At 39.0% G+C, this 13,529-nt stretch overlaps 1 protein-coding gene across 1 annotated transcript in view; it reads right to left on the bottom strand.

Moving 5' to 3' along the window:
• The window catches only part of ADGRA3 (adhesion G protein-coupled receptor A3), a 45,786-nt gene that overhangs the window by 29,433 nt on the left and 2,824 nt on the right, over window positions 1-13,529 (bottom strand). The window contains exon 2 of the mRNA XM_081924365.1: window positions 2,238-2,309. Coding sequence (XP_081780491.1) covers window positions 2,238-2,309 — 72 coding nt within the window. The remainder of the gene's footprint in view (window positions 1-2,237; window positions 2,310-13,529) is intronic.

The following is a 13,529-nucleotide window of genomic DNA, read 5'->3' as shown; positions in this document are numbered from 1 at the left end:
AGACAATCAATTAATGAAAGCTCCTGGATATATGGTTATAAGCTCCTAAAGAGATCATTAGAACTGCCAAAGTTTGTAAAATGCCACATTTATACTCATTGGCTGCAATTCAACACAACATTAGGCATGCCTAAGCTCAATGATTAGAAGGGACTTAAGTGCATAGCTCTGTGCTTGATTATGCTCATCATGTTTGAGCCACAAAACGACAGCATATTTATTTATGTTCTACATTACTTTCTGGTTCTAAGGAAAATGTGGTATTTGGGATGAACACAAAATGAAGGAAATGTTAAATCCTTTCCTCAAATATCTTTCAGCTCTTGTTGAACTGCATGAAGAGACTACAGGGCTGTGCTGCATGCAAAAGGTATTGGATTCAACCCTTGGGAATCTGTTAGGGCTGGGAATGGCTTCTATCTGAAACCATGGAAAGCTGTTGCCTCCCAGTGTGGACAATGCTGAACCAGAAAGACCAGTCATCTGACTTGATATAAAGCAGCTTTCTCTGTTCTAATGAATAGAAAGAAGTAGGGCTTTTGTGTGTATAAGAAGCTCAAGGAACATGGAGGCGGGATCTTGAAGAGAGCACATGGAGGTGCATACAAACTCTCATTCTGTGTAACAGCTAATTAAGTACTTAAACGTCCTGTGCGATGATAGACCATTTCTCCATCTGCACACCTGACTTAACTTTGGCTTCAGGAAAGCAACAGCAGGTTGCCTTGCCCCTCAACTGCAGCTTGGGAGTAAGCCTCAATGAATCCAGTGGGATTTGCTTCCAAGTAAATGTGTACTGAATAAAGCTTTAAATAGGAGCATCCTGAATCGAAAATTGTTTTAGGAAGTGATTAAAAAGCAATTTCAGCAATGCTGTAGAAGATCAGGAGCCATTTTAAACAACATTAAGCAAGAAGACATTGCTAACCAAAGGGTATAATTCAGAATAGGACTTACTTTTGAGTAAATGTATTTATGATCTCTTTGCATTGCCAATCCCAGCTCAATAATGCCCATTTACTTTTGCTTTGCTGTGGGGATGATGGTTTACAAACTTGCAGCAAATATGACTTTTAGGTGCAGTGTGAATCCAAAGTTAGAATTCCACTTGAAGCCTCACTGCACAAAACCAGCATTTCTGTACTGCTAAAAGGCCTTAGGAGGCAGTGAACATTAAAGCAATCCTATCTGTCTGCAACCTGTTTTCTCAATGCTCACTCAGTCCTCAATCACTTTAGACAAATTCTTCCTTTATGCTCCGAATGCTTTCCCCCACTCCTCCCCCAAAAGAAAAGAAAAGAAAAGAAATAATTTAGAGTAGTTCTTTACCATTTAGAAATATTACTGGAATATTTAAAGTTTTTAAGTCACAACCTTAATTAAACGCAGTAAAAGAGAATTCTAGATTGTTTTGCACTGTAAGAAAAACTGTTCCCATCTCTCAAAAAGTTAACACACTCAAAATGTGATTATGGAAATATATATATATATATATATATACACACACACATACATTACTATTGCAGTGAAGGCATCATCATCAACAGCACAGTTTGCCTAAGAAATGTTTAAATATTTGTTTTCTAAATAAAAAATAATAAAAAGGCTATCCCTCACTGCATTGCACTGCACACTTCTTTTGAAACTCTAGGGAATTTTGTAAGTAGGCTGTGATTTGCCATGCGGCACTGCCATTCAAAAAACAAAAATTTAGCTGGGTGTACCTAGGCCCTTGGATGCACCTAATGAAAGTTCTTTAAATCTTTAAATCCTTGCTATTATTTATATTGCACCTAAGAGCTTTACAGCAAACATGACTGGAATTGTAGTCATAAGTTTATTTCCACGAGAGAAAGTAATTTTAATGTGTGATGTTGTACTGTGTTTGAACTATTTTTGTTGGGAGCAGCCCAGAGTCGCGGAGGCAACGCAGTCAGATGGGTGGCATCATCATCATCATGGCAACTTATTTATAAGTAAGCATTGATAGAATAATATGCTAAAGTAATATGGAAATATATTCCTTATTTCTTATTACATATGAAGCAATTAGTTTTGTATTTATTATACGTTCAGCAGGAAAACTATTCAGCCAAGTATATTAACTTCTGGAGTATCTTAATGTTGTTGTAGTAGTTTTAAAAAAATTCAAATATAGTTAGAGAGGTAAATTCTCCCTCCCTTCCATCTCCTTCCGCATTATAATACTTAAAACATAAAAGGGGGGCAGGACTTACAATCTTTCAAGAAGGCTTAATCCAGCAAAGGAACCATTCTTCAATTCTGTTATCTTATTGTTGCTCAGAATTCTATAAAACAAAATAATGTAAAAAATTACAATATTTCCCTTTTCAAACAATTGCAGCAGCATTAAAGTAAATATTTGTGTTTTTCCATCTTATACTGCTTAAAATAATGCTTTACAGCAGAGCTTTCCAAACTTTTCATATTGGTGACACACTTTTTAGACATGCATCATTTCGTGACACAGTAATTCAGTTTTACTAGCAAACCAGGGGTTAAACTAACTGATTCCCAGCCCCGGGAGGAGTGCGGGGAGTGTATGCGCAACACAACTATACACTGCAGTGACACTATCTTGTCATGAGACACAGTCTGGAAAGCTCTGCTTTACAGAATTGGTCCCCTAAGTTATTGGTCCTGAAACTAAGCTGCAAAAACTCATGCACACCCTAGTCTGTTATATTAGATATGCATGCATTAGATATAGTTCCTTGGATCAAAATTAGAATTCCAAGTAAGCCCTTTTTCAAGTATGCAAGAAATAAGGAGAAAATGAGGTAGACTGTGAGCATTGGGTCTCACTGAGCTTGTTCATATATAGTGCCAAGGCAGACCATGGACATGGGTGGCACTGTGGTGAAAACCACCAAGCTTGCCAGTTGTAAGGTCAGCAGTTTGAATCTGTGTAACAGAATGAACTTCCATTGCTTTGTCCCAGCTCCTGCCAACCTAGCAGTTCAAAAGCATACCAGCTTGAGTAGATAACTAGGTACTGCTGCAACAGGAAGATAAATGGTGTTTCCGTGCACTCTGCTACTCGTCACAGTGTCCCATGCACCAGAAGCAGTTTAGTTATGCTGGCCAGATGACTCAGTAAAGCTGCCTGCGGACAAATGCCAGCTCCCTTGCCCTGAAAGTGGAAATGAGTACCACAGCCCATAGCTGAATTCGACTGGACTTAACCGTCCAGGGGTCCTTTACCTTTAGTGTGAGGGGATGAGAGTGATAGTTCTCTGGACTGATTTGCCTTAATGTGTCATCCAAACTTGGACTTGAGGTTTGTCTCCTCCAGACAAACCACAAGTGGCAAACCTTGGTGACAGCTGAGTCTGGATTTTGAAGACATGCTAAGCCAAACAGCTCAGCTCACAGAATCCCTGGAGGAGCAAAGAAGCTGCAGTCTTTAGGAGCCCACACATTAATGGTAAACTGTACTTTGATGTACCATTAATGTGCTCTCCCTCCCTCACATTTTTCTTTAAATCTATATAGTTTTAAAAAACCACAAACTTCTAAACAGTTATAAAAATAACAATATAAGTATCAGTAAAAAAACAAGAATATAAAGCATTCAATATATGAAATAAAAGCTAACAATAGCTTAAAAGAGATAAAACAGATGTTAACTTCTACATGTCTGGATAGGTTTCCTACCAGGCATGGCCAAACTTGGCCCTCCAGCTGTTTTGGGACTACAAGTCCCATCATCCCTGACCACTGGTCCTGTTAGCTAGGGATGATGGAGTTGTAGTTCCAAAACAGCTGGAGGGCCAAGTTTGGCCATGCCTGGACGAAAGTGTTAAGTAAGTGCCCAAAAGAGTACAGCCTTTCTGTTTTCAATAGGAGGGGGACTTTCAAAGTGTAGATGCTGCCACACTAAAAGATCAATTTCTTACAAGTGCAGAATGGGTCATATGCGGTACCTGTAACAGTGCCAGTTCTGCAGATAGCAAAGCAATATCAAAAGTAAACTGGTCCCAAGCTGTTAAGGGCTCTTTATATCAACACCTTGAATTTGGCCCAGTAGCAAAGAGGCAACCAGTGAGCAGAGGTGTCAAGAGGCTGACAGGGTCTCACTGTGCTGCAGCATTCTGTACTAACTGCTGCTTCTTATAAACACAATAAAAAGAAAGCATTTAAACTATCTGGGAAAACATCTTGAGTTCAAATAATATTAGCTAACACAAAACAGTATATAAAGACACTTGCAAATATGATATTGGTCACTCAGGAAGTACCCCCTTATGAAACATACAAACACTGAAACATGTTTAATAGTCTGCCTATGTTCACTGTTTGTGAAGCGACATAGGAATCAGCTGCTTAAAAGGGGGGAAAGAATTCTGTATGACTGATAAGAGTCCCTTGTGTGAATCGAACAAGCTTTTTGGATGCCAGCCATTATTAATAACAGTAAATACTTCCTATCATAATATGAAAGGTTATCCTAAGAGGATATGCTACCATCTGTACAATCATGAAATATCTTTCCTACAGAAAACAGTGGCCACATTGAAAGCTTTCTGAAGTGTAAGTAAATATTTTTCTGGGGAAAGTTCCAGGGAACACTGTGAAAGAAACACTTGACAAAGAAAAACCCTCAAAGAGTTGCACAGTATTGCTTTAAGCACCATCTGCAGATGTTTTGACAGTATAAACTGTTCTAAGATCCGTCCTCTGTCAAGGTACTTCTATATATAATATATTTTCAACAGATTGTTGCTGAACATTTCACCTTGTACAGCATTGAAGCCTCCAACCCGGGGGAGGGAGGGGATTATACACCACACACTGAGAAAATAAAGTACAAAGTAGAAGACTATTACTTTTTAATGAGACCTTTGAAAACGTACAAGATTCACTTTTTATTATCTGCATTTCATGAGCCAACTAAGTAGCAACTTTATGCTGAGGCTTTGCAGCAGTATGATTAACAGCATTAATGCAAGCAAATATTGACAGAGCACAATTAGATATAATTTTAAAATGTGGGGCCTATTTATTACACTTTAATATTGCCTTTCCACCAAGCAGCTTAAGATGGAGTGTACAATTCCCTTGTTCTGCACTTTTAGCCTCAAAATCACCCTGCCTAACTACAATGCTTACTAGAGATGGGCTGAGACACAGTGACTAGCCCAAGTCAGTTGGCTTTCTGCCTGGCTCTGACTCTGCACTTGCCTCTGGCCTTTTGATTCTTATCTGTCTATTGTCTCTTGCCTTTTGTTCCTAGTTCACCTGATCCAATGTGAACTTAACACCAGTTGCATCCTGTCTAGAACCTAGGCCAAGACCTGACAAATCCTGACAGTCTGCTCAATTACAAAGGCAGAAAGTTCATTTAAATTAACTGGTAGTGTGTTACCTCAAAATGTTCAAACCACAAACATCAAGTCTAGACAGCAGAATCCTGCCTCCTCATACCCCCCAACCTTTTCCAATTGGCTTCTTTCTTTTGGTAAGGCAAATAAACTGGCTTTATTTTTACAAGTTTGAACATTTTACAGCCATATAGCAAACTAAAAAAAAGATGTACTCAAAGTAATTTTGGAGAACAGAAATGCAAATATGGTTTTATTACTACAATTACTACTGATATAAAGATTCTATAATGGAAAAAAATACTAACCATAATTGAATTATATGAATGGCTAGTATACACATAATACAGCTCTGGAAAGAAAAGTCTTGCATTTCTCAGTTTTTATAGTGGACTGCCTCTTAAGCAGTAGTTAGGAAAAGACAGGACTGTTAACACCATGAGATACTGGAAATACAAAAGGAACTTTTCACTATACAGTATACATAAGGATCTCTGACAGATATTTGCACCCTTAAAATGTGGAGAGATTGTCTTACTCTGCACACTTCCGGGTTAGCGCGTCTGGCTAATGGCGGATTCCCTCCGAGCTCCGGAGGGAATCGGCTCAGCAGGGGACCGGGTCTTACCGTGCCGGCGACACGGGGGCCCTCATAAACCACGCACACGGAGTGCGTGGACATGGTGACTCGGCGGGCACCGTAAGCGCCCCCCCGACTCGTGAAAGAGCCTTTTTAAAGGCTAAGGATCGGGTGCCAGGGAGCGGCGTGGTGCTGTGAGTCTTCTGCTACCCCTGCCGGGCGAAGCCGCATGCCATTCTTCAGTCAGCGCTGACTTCTTCCTGTTAAATTTGGACTTAAAAGCAAGAGCAACAACCCGTGAGTAACTTGAAAATTGGATTACAAATTTTTTGGTTTGGATTTGGCACGAACGGGGGAGACGGAAAAAAAAGGAAGTCCGCCTCCTCCATATTGTTAACAGTGCAAGCAAGGATTTGTCAACTAAAATTGCGGGAAAAATTTGTGTGATTGGATAAAAGATATAAACCTCACGGATTTAAAAGAACTAAGTTAAGGTGCTGGAGGACAAGAGAGTATTTTGTTTGAAGTAAAATACCACCCTACTCAAGCCCGGGAGCAATCTGAGTTAAGAGCCTGCCGAGATATAGATATTTTTGACAGCTGTCAAATTTGCTGTCAAAGTTGAAAGGACTGAAATTGAAACTCTAATTGATTAAATCGCTACAAAATATCACAAATAAGGAAAGATTGATACAAACAAATCTGACTTTGGGATCGGAGAAGGAAAGATTACTAAGTAACCAGAACCCCTCTAGAGGGGACTTTCGGACATTGCAAGAATGGAACTAAAACAAGGAATACAGGAAATACGTGCTGACTTGAAAGAGCTGATCCTTTTCGTGGGAAAATTGTTACAGAAGAATGAGAAAGGCCATGTTTTGTCTACGAGCCCATCAGACCCGAAACTATCTGAAAATACACTAACTGACTTGGAAAGGGACTCGTTGCGCAAAACACAGGCAGCTGGACAAGGAAAAGAACTCAAGACTGAGGAGGAAAAAACACCTGCCAAACAAAAGGATTCAAAAGAAGTGAAGGCTGAGACACTGCATAAGAGAGAAAGACCTGTTAAAAAGAAATTCAAACTGACCAAGGTGAAAACAGGACTATTTGGGACATATAGATTCAGGAAACGGCGTTGGAATACTGGGTATAAGCGAACAGGTCCAACTGAAAGAATCACTGCCAGCACTGAGAAAATAAGTCACCGATCCTGGGAGTTAAGCATGAGAGATTTTCAAAGAAATCAGCTGAAAGGAACTGTGAGAGACTTGCGCGCCTCGGACGTGAGATCGCCAGGCTAAAAAGATGGACTAAATGTACTTTGGTTAAGGATTGAAACCGGGGGGAGAAGGGTGGGAATTAACAGTCCGAAGGGGATCTTTTCTCTTCTTTTTTTTCTTTCTTTTTTTTTCTTTTTAATTTTTATAGAACAAAGACTAGTATTATAAGAATGGGGAATCCGGGGGAGGGAAATGGTGGCAAATTTAGGAAAGGTATTTTCTTTCTTTTTTTAGATCCATGTTTATATTTCTGTCTATTCTTTCATTTTTATATAGAGGATTAAGGGATATATGTTAATGAAACGTCAAAAGCATAATAAAGTATAATTTTATAACTAAAATGTCAAAGCACAAACAAAGTATAGATTTTATAACTAAAATGAATTTAATTAAATTAGGGATAAGTAACTTTAACAAAATAAGGTACAGGATGTTCAGGGGAAAAACTTGCTAGAATAAATAAATTGGAGCTGGGAAACAATAGGAGGAGACGTGGGGAAGTCCTGAAAAGAAGCTATTGAAAATAAGTGTGAAGAGGAGAATATTTTTTCTTTTTTATTTTTTCTTTCTGCTGGTGTACTGCATGTTTATTTGATATATTTGATGTAACCTTTTTGGAAAACCAATAAAGATTATTTAAAAAAAAAAAAAAAAAGAGATTGTCTTACTCTGGAAGGTAAACAGGAAGACTGGTTCAACTCTGGCACTTTAAAAGTAGGGTAGGACACAAAGCTGCAAAAAGCTGTACAAACAAGGCTTCTGCAGGTCACCCAGAGTATTTGGTTCCAGGCAAAACAAACTATGTTGCACTTAACAGATACAGTGGAACTTCGGGTTGCGAACGTGATCCATGCGGGAGGCATGTTCGCAACCCGCAGCGCTGCATCCACGCACACGTTTGACACGATTCAGCGCTTCTGCATATGCGCAAAACGTGATTTAGCGCTTCTGCGCATGCACGAGCACCGAAACCCGGAAGTAACCCGTTCTGGTACTTCCAGGTTTTGGCGTGTCTGTAACCCGAAAACGTGCAACCCACAGCGATCACAACCCGCGGTATGACTGTACAGGTTAAAATCCTTGTTCATTCACAAAGCTCAGAGCCAAGATAGATCGCATAAAGGACTTGATGCTTGTATGTTTATTTAGAAGTAGCCCTGAGATGCCCAAAATGAAGTTGAAACAGCAAGGGGTGGGTGGGTGGGTGGGTGCGCGCGCGCGCACACACACACACACTTTCCTTCTATGATGTTTCCCAAAACTAAACTGCCCTCCCTCCTGCTATCTGACATCCTACAGGGAACATACATGTTTGCAGGACTGAGAGCTTGAGTGCTGGCACAAAAAGGCACCTTGCCCTCTTGCTAAAGCCTGAAGAAAAGTTGCATCAGGACTTAAGGAAAGCCCATTTGTGGCAAAGCTTCAGGTCACCTCCCAAGGGACACCAGATTCATCTTGCCTTTCCCATACCAGCACCTGCATTGCTTCCCTTTTCTGGAATGCTGCTTTAGCCATTGGAGTAGCTGAAGTGGGATGTGGCATCATGCTGCGAACCTACTTCTATCCATATATTTTGAGTTGTTTTGTGAACGGATTTGTTATGAAGAAAATTCAAGGCATGAAGAGGAATTTAACACCATGCCGTTACAAATGTTCTGTCAATGCAAGTATTTCTGCTTGCCTGGTAGAACAATCTCCCCTCCGCTCCCCTCACACTGTTTCAATTCAATTTGGGGAGAGCAGGGGTGTCACCCCACTGTGCTAGCAGAAGTTCTTGAACAGGCTTCCACTAGTGGGAACAGTTAGCTGAATCCAGACAGTGATGTGGAATTTATGTCCGCTTTTGGGCATAGCTTCTACTCCATACCAAACCTCTGGCAGTCTTTGAGATTCCAAGCAACTCAATATCCTAGCAGGCCACTTAATATCTAGTAATGATAACACTTGATGGGGAAGTGGATGGCAAGAGTATCAAATGTCTTTACAAAACATGCTGTTTTGTTTGTAAATCCTCCGGAAAACCATCTCTCAAAGGACCTGTTGTATTAACGTATGGTCTGTGTGTGTGGTTTGAGAGCTGCACGGTCAGGGAAAAAACAATGCTGTCCAGGGTTGTAAAGACTGCGGAGTTTTTGGTCTTAAACGCAGTGTAAGGGGTCTCTGTGGGAGTATATTGTATAAAAAAATGGGGTATCAGAGTTTTTAGGGGGCTAACCAGGTTGGGATAGCTGGGATAGAACGCTTGTTGGGTTTTGAATGTTTTACGTAGATCTTTCAATTTAAATGACAATAAAGATTATCGTATCGTAATCATGCTATATATTTTTGTGTGATCCTTGGATGAAGGGTGGTATAGAAATTTAATAAATAAAATATAATCAGGGTGAGTATCTTCAATTGTTGTTTCACAGAACAGTTTCCTGGTCATTTTCAAATTCAGTAAGAAAGTAGTAAAGCAGTGGCTGTTCTGTAATAAAACTGTTCATTTGTATATATAAAATTTTAGTTTTCATTATTCTTTTAATGCAGATTTTTTTTGTTCTATGGGCTAGAGTTCATAAGGTTTAAGAAACTACATTCCATTTTGGGCGGGGGGGGGGAATAATGTCTGAATTTTAAGTTGGAAAATATTGCAAAACGACAATCAAATTAAAATCTGTAGTTCATGGTATTGTTCCAACTAGATATTTATCAGTCTTTATGAGAACCACATATCCAAGGTTAGAGCAAGTAACCAACTATACATTTGAGGCTTTATAGTTTTCACTAGTGGTACTAGTGTTTTTGAATACCTCCTTGCTGGCATAGAGAAGAGCTCGCCTGTACTGGCAATCTGCAGACTCTTAAAGGTGCATGTATTTAGGTGAGTGTTCCCTTTCCCTTGATCTTCCTGATCCAACTGTTATACCTGCTCTTTTAACTGTTATGCTTTCTGATGCACTTGTTTAAGTGTTTTGATGCATTTTTTTTAATTGTGCGTTTTAAATACATATGGCTTTTATAATTGATTTTATTCTTGCAAACTGCTTAGTAGCCATTCTGTCATGCAAGTGATGTATAAATTAATTAATTAAAAATAAATGAAAAACTCTCACAGCCCTAATTAGGGCTGGTACTCAACTTGATGACTGCAAAAAAACTGTTTGGCACCTCTGAAATTTGATCTTTTGGAGTGGCTGGAGATGGTTCTTTCACAATAGCTGCTTTGTTAGATCAATCCCAAGAGTCCTTCAATTTCCTGCAGCAGCTAACCAAATACTTTTTAGAAGCTTACACAGTACTATGGTGGGAAGTATCCAGTTGTTTGTCTCCACCATACAGTACTCCGGGAATACAGATTCTAATCTAGCCACTGACAGATCTATTCTCTCTGAATTTGTCGAATCCCCTTTTTTAAGAGCCATTTAAGCTTGCGGCTTTCACTATATCCTGTGGCAATGAACTCCCTGAGTTAATTATATGTTATATGAAGTACTTCCTTCTGTCTTTCCTGTACCTACTGTCAAACAATTCCATTTGATGTCTCACATTCTATTATTCAGAGGGAAACTCATTCACACTCTATACCATTCCTTCTTTCCCAGAATATTACAAGCCTTAGCAGTCATGTGATCACCTAAAAGTTGTGTCCTATAAACCAAAGTAGTAGGAACACTTGCCAGAACCAACAATGAAATCCATCCTCTAGACAATCCTATAAACAAGTGGCAGTCTTTCCCAATTCTAAACAAGTTATACACACCACATATATTCCAAATGTACCTCTTGCTCAGGAGCTTATTTTATTAGTAGCGTGAACAAATATAGACATTATCTTAAAACTTAAAGGCCTAGTAGTTCATGGCATTCACTCCAAAACCATTTTTATTACAGTGCCATTCTCCTCCTGCCATAAAGAAGAGTTACACTTAACACAATCAACCTCTCAGCATAAATGACCAATACAATGCCTGTATCAATTATTGGGTGTCCTATTGCAGTCAGGCAAACAAGGTGAGCTTTGTATTTTTCTGCCACAAATATCTAGCAACAGACACCAAATGTTGCCATTACTACAGTGGTAATTTTGGCCAAATTTCAAATTGGCATGAAATGTAATTTCAGATGTAATGGACACAGAAATATCTTTCTGCGTGATTTATGGAGATTCTTTGATACAGAACTTATATCGTTCTGCACAGAACATAAAAATTAGCTGCCAAGAGCTACATCACTATTATTTTACTTCATATGCCACCTCCCTATGCCTGCCAAGTCCCCTCAACACAAATATATAAGATGTAAACTCCAAGTTGATACTCTGGCAGTCACTGTAATGAATAGATCTGTAAAAGTTACCAGTGTGTTAAGATGTTGCTTATATGTTATTACCCAGAACTTCAAACATTTCCAATAGCTCCTGACTTTTCTTTGGTTATGGAATAATATCTCATACTGCCTCTTTGAAATGGATCTTGCACTTAAAAAATAGTAACTTGAATATTAAAACAGATGGTCTAATCAACATGTTTAAAAATAAGCTTCACTGTGATGTAACAGGTATATAGCATAGACAAGGTCTCTTTAGCTTTTACAGACCTAGGACCCACTTTTAACCCAAATGTACATTTGAGGACCCAATTCTTAATCTTTTACCATATATTCACCACTGGTAGTGTGCCTGTTGTGACCCACCTTGGAACAGGCTGTGACCCACTGTTGAGTCCTGATCCACCACTTGAAGACCAGTGGCATAAACAATGTTTATAAAATTGACAAAACCTTAGCATGCATATTTTCTCATTTATCTTTCCTATCCTAAAACTTTAAAAAACTGTTAAAAATACAACAAGTTTTTAAAAAATGCATAACCATAGCACTTGTTGTCCTTAACTAAGATAGTCAATATATTCCTAAGCAACCAAACATTTTTGAACCTCATAAATTTATGATATATTGGAATTCTTCTCATTATTCTAAGCATTGTGGCTGTCTCCTTTCTTCTAGCCTCACAAGAATGCTGTGAGGTAGTTAGACATATTATATCCATTTTGCTGTGATACTTAAATGTTCAGAGAGTATGCATTTGAGTTCTGGATGTTGGTGGCAAACCAAAGACGACTGGTGATCACCCTCAAACCCTTTCGGTAAGCTACCAAAAGATTGGGACGAAGAGGGGGCGTGTGCTTTAACATTAAGTGAGTCATACCAGTGGCATCTCTGTTTATTTGCTTTTCTTTTTTAACTGAAAAGACAGTGAAAGAAGGAGAAAATGGGAAAACAGAAACAAGACAAACGTATATGGCACTATATTGATATCAGGCAGTTGTCTTCATTGTATTAATTTTGGTGCCTGCTGAAGACATTCTTATTTAGACAAGCGTACCCAGATATTTTGAAAAACTGTACAAGTTTTAATTTGTTTTAGTCCATTTCTATTGCATTTTTAACTATTTGAATGTTTCAAATTATGATTGAAAAATATTTTTGGTTGATGCTTTTTATTGTTTTCCTCTTTTTGTAAACAGCTTTGAGAGGCTCCCACCACCAACACAATCAAGCGCTATATAAATTTTACAAACTAACTAAAAGAAATAATTTTTTAAAAAATGAACAAAAGGCTGCTGGATGGTACATTTGGTCCGATCCAGCATAGGCAAAGGCGTTCTTAGAATGCTCATGCAGCTTATGTACCTGCAGGAAAGCCATTATTTCTTAAAAAGCACTGTGAGTGAGGTGTGAATTGGGAGGAAGGAAAGAAAGAAGATGTTGCCATTTACTTTATTTTCAAAGTGCAAAAGAGTGTTACTGCATCATTTACTACAGGGAGACCAGGCATCTTCCATACATCCCTTTTCCTGTATATTGCCTTTCCATAGTGAGAAACTATGCTCAAGTGGGAAGTGGGAAGGAAGAAGTTGTTATTTACTTTTTTTACAAAGTGCTTGCATGAACAAGCATTATTAGACTGTGTGACAAAAAAAAACACACCAATTATGAGGGGGAGACCACGCATCTTCCGTGACATGCACACATTGCTTTGTCTGTATGCCACCTTTCCATAGCTAAAACGCCACGCTATGGTGTGAGGCAGATGGAGGGAAAGAAAGATGGTGTTATGGGGTTGTGCAAAAGATGGCGTTGTGGGGTTGTGAGAAGGAGCGCTGTTACACAGAGTGACAAAAGCCAATTACAAGAGGGAGACAGGACATCTTCCACACATCCTAGGGTTGCCATATTTCGAAGAGAGAGATAAGACACATTTGCCAACTTATACTTTTACCTATGGATCGCAATGATGGCTCTCATTTTACATACCCATGAAAAAGAGGACGCACCCTG

The sequence above is a fragment of the Podarcis melisellensis genome (assembly GCF_964234715.1).
Source record: "Podarcis melisellensis genome assembly, chromosome: 9".
Taxonomy (NCBI): Eukaryota; Metazoa; Chordata; class Lepidosauria; order Squamata; family Lacertidae; genus Podarcis; species Podarcis melisellensis.
Note: the sequence above shows the minus strand (reverse complement) of the source record. Positions and strands in the feature narration are given on the sequence as shown.